Source organism: Schistocerca piceifrons, chromosome 2, assembly GCF_021461385.2.
Source record: "Schistocerca piceifrons isolate TAMUIC-IGC-003096 chromosome 2, iqSchPice1.1, whole genome shotgun sequence".
Taxonomy (NCBI): domain Eukaryota; kingdom Metazoa; phylum Arthropoda; class Insecta; order Orthoptera; family Acrididae; genus Schistocerca; species Schistocerca piceifrons.
In genome coordinates, this window is record NC_060139.1 from 820,622,209 (window position 1) to 820,636,398 (window position 14,190).

The 14,190-nt window shown below is 43.0% G+C and overlaps 1 protein-coding gene across 1 annotated transcript in view; it reads right to left on the bottom strand.

Moving 5' to 3' along the window:
• The window catches only part of LOC124775898 (protein NDNF), a 266,228-nt gene that overhangs the window by 35,997 nt on the left and 216,041 nt on the right, over positions 1–14,190 (bottom strand). The window contains exon 5 of the mRNA XM_047250733.1: positions 11,217–11,444. Coding sequence (XP_047106689.1) covers positions 11,217–11,444 — 228 coding nt within the window. The remainder of the gene's footprint in view (positions 1–11,216; positions 11,445–14,190) is intronic.

Below are 14,190 nucleotides of genomic sequence, written 5' to 3' on the forward strand. Positions count from 1 at the left end.
TTACAAGTACTGTTCTATGGTATAGCTCTGGTCAGGCGTATTGGCTGGTGGTTGTTAATGTGCTGTTACCAGACAGTGAGTCAACAGCACTTGGTAGTCACATGCGCCTCTGTTACTCGTTATAGTAGTTTCTGCTTGGACTTGGATCAAAATCAGTATAATTACATTTTTACGGTGAAATATTGATTTAAGCTGTTCAGTCATATCATTATGGAAGCAGTATGCATGGACATTATTTGAACTTAAAACATTTTAGAAGCCTTAGCATTCAATTCGTTATTTGCATTCTACAGTGTGTAAAATTATTGTGGACAACGTTAGGTATTATACGTTCATAAGAATTGTAAACATAGTTAAATCACTGGAAAAAGCGCATATCAGAGCACAAAATACTGTAACTTCTGAAATTTCAAGCAAATTGACACGCTCGTGAAAAAATATAGTTGCTCAAATTAAGCAGTGTTCATTTCTGAATGGCAGTCTTCAGATTTCTTTGTTTTCCTTTTCCTGCAAACTAATTTACTTTCTTTTAAAAAAAGAGTCTTCGTTGACCCAAGATACACAACAATCATCCTGGCCCTTTCCCCAACAGGAATCTCAAGGTCCTTACTTTGGCTCGAATTTTCCCATATGTACTTCAGCGAGTGGATCTGACTAATCCAAGTTTCCTTCAAATAAAATAAGATGACGGCACCTGAAGTACGCGGAGAATTCATCGTTTGACGCATATATTTAAATCCTATATCGTTTAATATGCGTTTCGTAGACCTAGCAGAGCCAGTAAAATTTATTTTTTCAAGTAACTTCTTCCCCAAATTTTTTGATGTTGAGTACATGCCACTGTAGTAAAATACATAGACTGTCAATCTGACATCGTCTTTTGTGAGTCGTTTAGTTCTGTTAAAAAGCTGTTTTATTTAATATTTTTCCTTGGAGATTTGAACGTTGGGGATTTTCCCTCACGACACAGGCAGTGAAGAGTTCTTAAACCAACATCACAAGCTGCAGCACAGATACCCTTTACGGTAGTAATGATTTTTCTTGCAATGGATGTTTTTATTCGGCAACATACCACTGCTATTCTTGATATAATTACTATTGATTATTTCTACCTTCCACAGATCTTTCCTAGCGACTGAGCATGCAGATGTTTAAATATTTGAGGATTCTGTGAACTATGGATTTGCTTTGCTGTCAAAACTATGTTGCCTTTATCAGATGCGATCTTGCTTGCTGTCAAACCACGTCTTGTTGGGGGTTCTTCAGAAATTCTACCCACGTGCTCACAGGAGAAATCTCTCCTTGTTCCTGCTTATTCATTTTCAATTTACACAAATACTTCCATTCAGTAAATAAATTGAGACAAGTAAGACCACAAGGTACACTTTTTGACTTCAAATCAAAGTGCTGAAACTAATTACACAATAAGGAATGGAAAACAAGAATTGCACGAAAATCTACACATAGTCTCGCTACTGAAGCTCTACTGGTGCTCGAACTAGGTGACTACGGAGGCTCAGCGGTGCCATTTTCTAATGTTAGAGAGAGAGAGAGAGAGAGAGAGAGAGAGAGAGAGAGAGAGAGAGAGAGAGAACGCTACCCGAGATTAGGCTCAAGGGTGGCACGAGCGCACTAGCAGCCACCCGCCGGTACCCTCGCCAGGGCTGTAGCGATAATGCGAATACGGCTTCGTGACATCCCTCTTATTCACAGCGTTGCATATGCTCACACAAACACGTGCACATAACGTAGTCATATCTATTCCCGTAGATAGCAGGTGTCACATGAAAAACAAACAATGTCACACCACTAACAATATACCACCCGAGACGAAACTAGTGGCGGTCTTCTTCAATAAAATTCTTCAGGGTATCAGACCGCATCGTCATAATTTAAAATGCGCCAACGTTTCGGCCAGCGTTGCAGCTAGCCTTCATCAGGGCCTTACGTTAACTGCTAAATGAACACACTTGGTTCCTTAAATAGCTGCACGAGAAAACCGTGTCGTTACTTGATTGGCTGTAAAAGGAGGAGGAGGAGGGGTGAAAGGTATGCTTTATTGGTGTTTCCTTTATTATCTATCATTGCCTGAAATAGCTGTTTTCTATTGGTCTTTATATTAATCCACCCCATTGGAGGAGACGGACGAATAGCGAACAGGTGATGGCTGTGACGTCACACTGTTTCCATGCTGTCCAGAAGCCGGCTGCGGCGTGCCATTGCTTTGTGTGCTCGCGACCACTACTGCGGCTCTCCGCGTGTCTGCATGGGCCGCCACGGCTCTGCCGCCGCTCCGTAGCCCTGCTATTGCAGGCAGCCAAGACCTCGGAAGCTTGTACCCGTCCTCTCTATTCATGTTGGCGGGTCTTTTGGCTATTTCTATCGCCTCTCTAATCTTTCTTTTGAAAGTGAGAGGCTGTTTCGCCAGGACGCGGGCTTCTTGAAAAAATATTGGTTTCCCGCACTCGTCTCGGTGTTCCACCACTGCTGACTTAGTGTGTTGTTTCAGGCGGATATATCTTTCATGTTCCGAGAGCCTTGCGCTAATCGGACGTCCCGTCTCACCTATGTAGACTAATCCACACGCACAACCAATTTCATACACGGCAGCTGTGTGTAGTTTGTCAACTGCATCCTTGGTAGAACCGAGCATGTCTGATATTTTGTTTCTGCTTCGGAAAATTGGTTTGATGTCGGCATTTCGTAGAATTTTGCCAATACGTTCGGTGACCCCTTGTACATATGGTAACACAGCAATGCTCTGTGCCTCCTTCTCCTCTTCCCTATTAGTCTTCTCCCTTGTCGACATGGTGCTGTCTATCATCTGCTTTCCATAGCCATTAGTTCCGAAGTTGGACCTGAGGCGTTCAAGTTCTGTCTTCAGATGTTCTTCGTCGCTTATCCTGTACGCTCTCTTCGTTAGCGTGTGCAGGGCGGACTTCTTCTGCGTGGGGTGATGGTGGGAGGAGGCGTGAAGGTACCTGTCCGTATTGGTTGGTTTCCTGTACACTTTGTGGCCAAGTTTACCATCAGGTTTTCGATAAACTTCCACGTCGAGAAAAGGCAGCACCCCATTCTTCTCTGTTTCCATTGTAAACTGAATTTTCCTATGCTGTTGGTTAAGGTGCTTGTGGAAGTTCTGTAACTCCTCTTCTCCGTGGGGCCAGATGACGAAAGTATCATCGACACCGAGACGAGTGCGGGAAACCAATATTTTTTCAAGAAGCCCGCGTCCTGGCGAAACAGCCTCTCACTTTCAAAAGAAAGATTAGAGAGGCGATAGAAATAGCCAAAAGACCCGCCAACATGAATAGAGAGGACGGGTACAAGCTTCCGAGGTCTTGGCTGTCTGCAATAGCAGGGCTACGGAGCGGCGGCAGAGCCGTGGCGGCCCATGCAGACACGCGGAGAGCCGCAGTAGTGGTCGCGAGCACACAAAGCAATGGCACGCCGCAGCCGGCTTCTGGACAGCATGGAAACATTGTGACGTCACAGCCATCACCTGTTCGCTATTCGTCCGTCTCCTCCAATGGGGTGGATTAATATAAAGACCAATAGAAAACAGCTATTTTAGCCAATGATAGATAATAAAGGAAACACCAATAAAGCATACCTTTCACCCCTCCTCCTCCTCCTTTTACAGCCAATCAAGTAACGACACGGTTTTCTCGTGCAGCTATTTAAGGAACCAAGTGTGTTCATTTAGCAGTTAACGTAAGGCCCTGATGAAGGCTAGCTGCAACGCTGGCCGAAACGTTGGCGCATTTTAAATTATGACGATGCGGTCAGATACCCTGAAGAATTTTATTGAAGAAGACAACGGCCGCTGAAGCCTACGCTTACATAGTGGCGGTCTTGTCGATCCCTTACCACAGAATACTGGCGTGGTTATAACGTGTTCATGTGTCCAAAATCGGATTCACACACGGCGGCGACCCAGGCCATAGACTTTTCGGGGATAATGGGTTTCCTTTCCTTGGGTTCTGTCCTTCAGTTATGAAATGCATCGTTTAATGTAGCAGGCGTTACTGACTGTACATGGTATTGTAAATATTAAACTTATGAGGCGCTTAGAACGAAAGCATGAAGACCTCATGAACTCGCAAACTGGAAAATATTAACACTGTGATGATAATCTGATATCGAAAACGGTCGTGGAATAAACATATATATTCAGATATCCTGTGTACCACGGATTTTGTTGAGTTAGGAACTTACCAGAACGTTCAAACTGCCTTTAATACAACGTAGAAATATTGTTACTGACGTATCTGGGATATCTTTTGGCGCCTTTTCATTCCTCAACGGTTTGCACAAGGTGATAAAGGTCATGGATTAGTCAGTCTGTAACGGTTTTTTATGGACTGCTATGAATTTTACATTCCCCTACCATGATAATGTTTCATTTTTGACATATGTTAATGTTTATTAAGTGAAGGTGGCTGTAAACTCAGTTGACAAGGAACAATATTTTGTATTATCTGTATCAGTATACGAAAAAATGAGTTTCAAAACTCATTCATGTCCAACGTCCGCGTGTCACAATGCTTTTCGCGGTTGGAGACGAAATGACGGGTAAATAATTTGTAGCTGCAGTTCTTCAAGTTGGAACGCTCAAGTGAAACTGACCGAAAATTCGATCGGGACCTGGAGAGTGGAGCTACTTTTTAATTTATTTCATCAGCAGTACGTTCCAGATAGCAATATGAACATATAACAGAATAGAAGATTTTGAAATGTGGTGTTGCAGACGAAGCCTGAAGATTAGATGGATAGATCACGTAACTAATGAAGAAGTACTCAATGGATACGGGGAAAAAGAAATTTGTGGCACAATCTGATTAGAAGACGGGTTCGATTGGTAGAATACATTCTGAGACATCAAGGGATTACCAGTGTAATACTGGAGAGGAGCGTGGGGGATAAAAACCTAAAGGTAGACAACGAGATGATTCAGAAGGATGTAGATTGGAGTAGTTACTCGGAAATGAAGGGGCTTGCACAGGATAAAGCAGTATGGAGAGCTGCATCATACTAGTCTTCGGACTGAAGACCACAACAACAACAACAATTTGTGTTTACGTATCTTTTAGTGTGTGTTAAGCAGATGATGTTGCTGCATTTCCACGTAATGGGTGCCTCGAATCGCTGTGTAGCTATGGTATCCATTTTGTACGGAAGAGGGAGGTGCCTAATAGCTACAGTCTTTGGTGAACTTTACATGCAAACGGGCTTCGGAAAGTTTATTTTCGTTCAATACTGGCGCGTCATACAGCATTAAGAATGGAAAAACGTTCCGAAACTGGTCTAAAAATTAAGGTGTTATGTGAATTCTTCTCTTATGCGAAGCTCTTCATCTCAGAGTAGCACTTGCAACCTATGTCCTCAGTTATTTGCTGGATGTATCCAATCTGTTTTCATCTGCATTTTTTGCCGTCTACAGTTCTATTTAGTACCATGGAAGTAATTCCGTGATGTGTTACGGTGTGTCCTACAATCCAGTCCCTCCTTTTTGTCAGTGTTTTCCATATATTCCCTTCCTCGCCGTTTCTTCTGTGAACTTCCTCATTCCTTACCTTATCAGTCCACTTCATTTTCAACATCTTCCGTAGCACCACATCTCAAATGCTTCGATCCTCTTATGTTCCGGTTTTCCCACAGTCCCTGTTTCACTACCTCATAACTCCGTGCACCAAACGTACACTCTCAGAAATTTCTTCCTATGTTTGATACTGATACATTTCTCTCGGCCAGGAATGTCCATTTCGGCAGTGCTAGTCTGCTTCTTATGTCCTCCTTGCTCCATCTTTCATGGGTTATTTTGCTGTCTAGGTAGCAGAATTTCTTAAATTTGTCTACTTCCTAAACCCCATCTGTAATGTTAAGTTTCTTGTTGTTCTCATTTCTACTACTTCACTTTAGCTTTGTCTTTCTTCGAGTTACTCTCAATCCATGTTCTTTACGCATTAGGCTGTTCATTCCATTCAGCAGATCCTGTTATTATTCTTCACTTTCATTGAGGACAGTAATGTCACCAGCGAATCTTATCATTGATAACCTGTCATCATAAATTTTAATTCCACTCCTGAACCTTTGTTATATTTCTGTCATTGCTTCTTCGAAGTACAAATTGAACAACAGGGGCGAAAGATTGGATCCCTGTCCTACATCCTTTGTAATCCGAGCACTTTGTTCTTCACCTTACCTGTTATTTTTCCCTCTTGGTTCATGTACTTACTGTATGTTACCCGTCTTTCCCTGTAGCTTACCCCTGCTTTTTCTCCGAATTTCGAACATATTGCACCCTTTGACACTGTCGAATGCTTTTTCCAGGTCGACAAATCCAATGACCGTGTCTCGAGTTTTCTTCAGTCTTGCTTCCATTATCAGCCACAACGTGAGAATTCCCTGTCTGGTGCCTTCATCTTTCCTAAAGCCAAAGTGATCGTCATCTAACACATCCTCAGTTTTCTTTTTCATTCTCCTACATCCATACTCTGCAAGCCACCTGACTTCGAGTTGCGGAGGGTACCTTGAGTAACTCTATCGATTCTCCCTTCTATTCCAGTCTCGTATTGTTCGTGGAAAGAAAAGTTGTCGGTATGCCTCTGTGTTAAGCTGACTGTGCGATAATTCTCGCAATTGTCGGCTCATGCAACCTTCAGAATTGTTTGGATGATGTTTTCCGAAAGTCTGATGGTACATCGGCAGACTTATACATTCTACATATCAACATGCACAGTCGTTTGATTGCCACTTCCCGTAATGATGTTAAAAATTCTGATGGCATGTTATCTATCCCTTCTGCCTTTTCGATCCTAAATCTTCCAAGGCTCTTCTAAATTTTGATTCTAATACTCGATCCCTATATCTTCTATATCGATTTTTTTTCTTCTTCTATCACGTCAGACAAGTCTTCCCCATCACAGAGGCCTTAAATGTACTGTTTCCATCTATCCGCTCCCTCCTTTGCATTTAACGGTTGAATTCTCAATGTTCCCACTCTTGCTTTTCTGTATGCTGAGTCAGGGCTTCTGGCAGTCATTTCTTTTTCGCTTTCTTCATATTTTGCATGCTGCATTTCACCTTAGCTTCCCTGGACTTCCTATTTGTTTCATTTCTAAGCGCTTGTATTTCGGTAGTCCTAAATTTCCTTGAACATTTTTGTACTTCTTCTTCCATCGATCAGCTGAAGTATTCCATCTGTTACCATTGGTTACTTCGAAGTTACTCTCGATGTACCTACGGTTTTCTATCCAATTTCTGTGCTTGATCTTTCTAGAGATGTGTATTCCTCTTCAACTGCCTACTGAGCTATTCCTTATCGCCGTATCTACAGCCTCAGAGAGATTCAAGCGTATCGCCTCATTACTCAGGATTTCTGTATCCCAGTTCTTTGTGCACTGATTCTTCCTGACTAGGCTCTTAAAGTGCAGCCTGCTCTTCATCACTACTAAATTGATTTGCGTCTATATCCGCTTCTGGGAACGCCTTACAACTCAGTATCTGATTTCGGAATCTCTAACTGGCCATGATGCAATCTAACTGAAATCTTCCCGTACCTCCCGGCCTTTTCCATTCATACCTTCTCCTCTTGTGATTCTTGAACAGAGTATTCCCTATTAAAAGCTGAAATTTACTGCAGAACTCAGTTAGTCTTTCTCCTCTATCATTCCTAGTATGAAGCCCTTATTCTCCCGTAACGTTTCTTCTACTCCTACAATTGCACTTCAGTCCCCATGACTATTAGATTTTCATCTCTCTTTACGTGCTGAATTACCCGTTCGGTATCCTCATATACTTTCTCTACCTTTTCACTTTCGTCTTGCGACGTCGATGTATGTATCTGAACTACTGTTGACGGGGTTGGTTTGCTGTCGATTCTGATGAGAACAACGCTGTACCTAAACTACTGTTGCGGGTGTTGGTTTGCTGTCGATTCTGATGAGAACAACCCTGCCAGTGATCTGTTCATAGTAACACACTCTTTGCCATACTCTCCTATTCATAATGAATCCTACTCCAGTTATATTATATTTTGCTGCTGTTGATATCCCATATACTCATCTGACCAGCAATCCCTGTATTCTTTCTATTTCACTTCACTGGTCCATACTACATCTATATTGAGTCTTAGAATTTACTGTTTTAGATTTTCTAGTTTCCCTACCACATTCAAACTTCTGATATTCCACGCTCCGACTCGTAGGACGTTACCCTTCCGTTAGTTATTCGATCTTTTTCTCTCGGTCATCTCACCATTGGCAGTCCCCTTCCGGAGGTCGAAGTGGGAGACTAGTCTGGGATCTTTTGAAAATCGAGAGATCATCATAACACTTTTCCAGTTACAGGTCACATGTCCTTTGGGTACACATTATGTGTCTCTAATGCACTATTTCAATTGCCTTCTGCAGCCTCATGTCGTTGATCCAGACGTACATTCTCAGAAATTTCTTCCTCAAAGTAAGGCCTATTTTTGATAGTAGTTGATTTCTCTTTGCCAAGAATGCACTTTTTGCTTTTGCTAGTCTGCTTTTGATGTCGTCCTTGCTCCGTCCGCCACTGGTTATTTTGCTGGATAGGTAGCAGAATTCTTTAATTTCATCTACTTCATGATCAACAATCCTGACGTTAGGCTTCTTGCTATTCTCATCTCTGCTGCTTCTCATAAATTCCGCCATTCTTCGTTATAATCTCAATCCATATTCTGTACTCATTAGACTGTTCATTCCATTCTGCAGATCCCCTAATTCTTCTTTACTTTCACTGAGGACAGCAGTGTCACAAGCGAATCTTATCATTGATACCCCTTCATCTTGAATTATAATTCCATTCTTGAATCTTTCTTTTATTTACATAGTTACTTCATCGATGTACAGATTGAACAGAAGGGGGCGAAAAACTACATCCCCGCCTTATACCCTTTTTAATCCGAGCACTTCGTTCTCGGTCTTCCACCTTTGTTGTTCCCTCTTGCCTCTTGCACATACTGTGTATTATCCTCTTTCTCTATAACTTAACTCCATTTTTCTCACAATTTCGTACATTTTACATCATTTGACATTGTCGAAGGTTTTTTTATTTCGACAAATCATATTAATGTGTCTTGAATCTTCTTTATTCTTGATTCCTTTATGACCCGTCGTCAGAACTGCCGCTCTGGCGCAATTACGTTTCCTGAAGCCAAACTGATCGTCGTCTAAAATATCCCCAATTTTCTTTTCCATACTTCTGAGTAAAATTCTTGTGAGCAATTTGGATGGACGAGCTGTTAAGCTGATTGTACGATAATTCTCGCGCTACTCAACTCTTGTAATCTTGCGGTTACTGCAAACGAAATAAGAATGACTGAAATGCATGTCTGCTGCCAGTGCGACCGACACAGTATGCAAGCGTAAAACTTGGAGGATACTAGGAAGAAAGGAATCTTTGAATTTTTAGCATTTACATAGATCAACAACGCATGTGGCCTTTCGAGGGCAATGTGGAAACAAATCAGTACAGGGTGAAAAGTATTTAAACCGACAAACTCTGGGAGCTTATAGGGCACATCAAAACAAATATTTTCCCCTAACGTCATTTTTTCCTATGAGGAGTATTTAAACCGGTAGAAGAAGATTTCTCTGGCGGCAAATTAATTAAACCAACAAACATTTTTCCATGTTTTTATGACCAAGAGACAACACATTAACACGACCAAATTTCAATTACAGTAGATTTTAAAAAATGCCGCCATTGACACGTAAACAAAGGTTACACCGTCGGATCATGTTCTGTCTCACACGGGCAAAAACCTCAGGAGTATCCTGAAGTGTTCGTGCTGCTGCTACTATCCGGGCAACCACATCCTCTTCTGATGCGACAGGAGTTGCATAAACAACGTTGCGCATCTATCCCCACACAAAAAAGTCCAGAGGGGACATATCTGGGGATCGAGCAGGCCATGGTACAGGACCATCAATGCCAATCCACGTTTCTGGGAACCGTCGGTCCAGGAATCGACGCACACGACAACTGAAATGTGCTGGCGCCCCATCATATTGAAACCACATGCGTTGTCTTGTAGCGAGTCTTCCAGCAATTCTGGCAATGCTCTGGCGACAAAATTGTAATAGTGCCTGCCATTTAATGGCCTAGGTAGCAGATACGGTCCAATTAAACAGTCCCCAACAACATCGGCCCAAACATTAACGAAGAACCGCACTTGATGAGCGCTAGAAAGAGTGCCACGTGGGTTATCCTCACTCCAAACATGCGATCTGTGCATGTTGAAGACTCCATCACGCTCAAACGTTGCTTCATCGGTAAACAACACAGAGGATGGAAACGTAGGATGCATTTCACACTGTTCCAGGTACCACTGCGAAAACTGTGCTGTGGGTGGATAACCAACTGGTTCGAGGTTGTTGACACGCTGTAAGTGAAATTGATGTAATAATTGCTCTCGAAGGACTGTTCTTACATTCGTCTGATTCGTCCCCTTGTTACGTGCAATTGCACAAGTGCTGATTGAAGGATCCCACTCCACATGCTGCAAGACAGCTTCCTCAAATTGCAGCGTTATACCGTGCGATGGCGTCCCTGTCCTGATAATCTGCTAAATGACCCATTCTCACGCAGACGTTTGTACACAGTAGCAAAGGTCGTATGATGCGGGATACGGCGATTAGGATATTGTTGTTGATAAATCCGCTGTTCAGCTCGTCCGTTGTGGTGCGCTACGTAGTACGCACCAACTATATCAGCGTACTCACTCCAGGTGTATCACTCACTCTATTAGTAAACAGAGACAATGCCCTACTACACTGGTGGACAGCAGTTGCCTACAACTGAAGATCGTAATACGGCCTCTAACAACTGAAGAGCGTAATACGGCCTCCACCGGTTTAAATAATGCTCATAGGAAAAAATGACATTGGAGAAAAATATTTGTTTTGATGTCCCATACAACCTGCCAGAGTTTGTCGGTTTAAATACTTTTCACCCTGTATATTGGCATTCCGTCTCGTAATAATAGTGACTTAAAACAATAACAATTATTATGCATCTCAGGTAATGCATACAAAAGGAAATCGTAATGTAGGTAAAGTCCATTAACTTTGAACCTCACGTAATTATTATTTCGGATGTCTTCTGATATCCCCGCGGATATCTTCATCGACACAGGCGCCGGCTTTTATCCGCAGAGGCCTGCAGCTGAGCGCCGGCGGACCTACCTTGAACTTGAAGGAGGCGCGGCCGTCGAGGTGTCGCAGGTTGACGCTGGCGCGCTTTCCGTCCCTGAGCGCGACCGGCCGGGCGCGTTGCTCGTACTTGAGCGTCGTGCTGCCGTACGGGAAGCTCAGATTGGTGCGCTTGTTCACGGCGAACAGGTTCACGTGGTACACCTTGCCGTGCTGCAGGTGGCACAGCGTGTACTGCGTCTTATGGCCCACGCACGTCACCTGCCGACCACACGAACCCACTCAGCACCTTTCTGCAGTCAGGAGCAAGAGGAATGAATACACATGGACTCAATATCACAGTTACGGGGGGTAGCTCATAACTGTTTCACCTCTTGCTTTAAGAAAAAACAGCAAAAGGTCATTCTCCACAGTATGGCTATGATGTCGAGACGGAATGGGACACAGTTAAATGGGAGTGGGGGTTACCCCAGGGATCAATGCTGGGGCCACTCCTGTTCCTTATTTATATAAACGACATGCCTTCTATTATTAGAGGTGATTATAAAATATTTCTGTTTGCAACACTAGCTTCGTAGTAAAGGATGTTGCGTGCAACGTATGCACTGCCTCAAATAGTACAGTTTAAGACAAAAGTTCATGGCTTGTAGAAAATAAACTAACGCTGAATCACAGTAAGACTCAGTTTTTACAGTTTCTAACGTACAACTCAACTAAGCCCTACATTTTAATTATACAGAATGCGCATTTCATTAGTAAGACTGAACAGTTCAAATTTCTAGGGTTCAGATAAATAGTAGACTGCCTTGGGAAGCCCACGTTCAGGATATTGTTCAAAGACTTAATGCTGCCATTTTTGCTATTGAACAGTATCTAAAGTAAGTGATAGTTTGACACGAAAAGTAGTTTACTTTGCTCATCTTAATTCGTTTGTGACGAATAGTATTAGTTTTTTGGGTAACTCTTCCCATTGTCAAAGGGTATTTTTGGCTCAGAAACTGGCAGTTCTGGCAATAAGTGGTGTAAGTTCGCGAACTTCTTGTCGACCCCTGAGCATTAGTCTGTTTATTGTGACATTGTGCAGAAAGGCGTGCAGTATCATATATATATATATATATATATATATATATATATATATATATATATATATATATATATATATATACAGGGTGTTTCAAAAATGACCGGTATATTTGAAACGGCAATAAAAACTAAACGAGCAGCGATAGAAATACACCGTTTGTTGCAATATGCTTGGGACAACAGTACATTTTCATGCAGACAAACTTTCGAAATTACAGTAGTTACAATTTTCAACAACAGATGGCGCTGCGGTCTGGGAAACTCTATAGTACGATATTTTCCACATATCCACCATGCGTAGCAATAATATGGCGTAGTCTCTGAATGAAATTACCCGAAACCTTTGACAACGTGTCTGGCGGAATGGCTTCACATGCAGATGAGATGTACTGCTTCAGCTGTTCAATTGTTTCTGGATTCTGGCGGTACATCTGGTCTTTCAAGTGTCCCCACAGAAAGAAGTCACAGAGGTTCATGTCTGGCGAATAGGGAGGCCAATCAACGCCGCCTCCTGTATGTTTCGGATAGCCCAAAGCAATCACACGATCATCGAAATATTCATTCAGGAAATTAAAGACGTCGGCCGTGCGATGTGGCCGGGCACCATCTTGCATAAACCACGAGGTGTTCGCAGTGTCGTCTAAGGCAGTTTGTACCGCCACAAATTCACGAAGAATGTCCAGATAGCGTGATGCAGTAATCGTTTCGGATCTGAAAAATGGGCCAATGATTCCTTTGGGAGAAATGGCGGCCCAGACCAGTACTTTTTGAGGATGCAGGGACGATGGGACTGCAACATGGGGCTTTTCGGTTCCCCATATGTGGCAGTTCTGTTTATTGACGAAGCCGTCCAGGTAAAAATAAGCTTCGTCAGTAAACCAAATGCTGCCCACATGCATATCGCTGTCATCAATCCTGTGCACTATATCGTTAGCGAATGTCTCTTGTGCAGCAATGGTAGCGGCGCTGAGGGGTTGCCGCGTTTGAATTTTGTATGGATAGAGGTGTAAACTCTGGCGCATGAGACGATACGTGGACGTTGGCGTCATTTGGACCGCAGCTGCAACACGGCGAACGGAAACCCGAGGCCGCTGTTGGATCACCTGCTGCAGTAGCTGCGCGTTGCCCTCTGTGGTTGCCGTACGCGGTCGCCCCACCTTTCCAGCACGTTCATCCGTCACGTTCCCAGTCTGTTGAAATTTTTCAAATAGATCCTTTATTGTATCGCTTTTTGGTCCTTTGGTTACATTAAACCTCCGTTGAAAACTTCGTCTTGTTGCAACAACACTGTGTTCTAGGCGGTGGACGTTGGCGTCATTTGAACCGCAGCTGCACACGGCGAACGGAAACCCGAGGCCGCTGTTGGATCACCTGCTGCACTAGCTGCGCGTTGCCCTCTGTGGTTGCCGTACGCGGTCGCCCTACCTTTCCAGCACGTTCATCCGTCACGTTCCCAGTCCGTTGAAATTTTTCAAACAGATCCTTTATTGTATCGCTTTTCGGTCCTTTGGTTACACAAACCTCCGTTGAAAACTTCGTCTTGTTGCAACAACACTGTGTTCTAGGCGGTGGAATTCCAACACCAGAAAAATCCTCTGTTCTAAGGAATAAACCATGTTGTCTACAGCACACTTGCACGTTGTGAACAGCACACGCTTACAGCAGAAAGACGACGTACAGAATGGCGCACCCACAGACTGCGTTGTCTTCTATATCTTTCACATCACTTGCAGCGCCATCTGTTGTTGAAAATTGTAACTACTGTAATTTCGAAAGTTTGTCCGCCTGAAAATGTACTGTTGTCCCAAGCATATTGCAACAATCGGTGTATTTCTATCGCCGCTCGTTTAGTTTTTATTGCCGTTTCAAATATACCAGTCATTTTTGATACACCCTGTATATATATTACTTTAACATCGTTTCT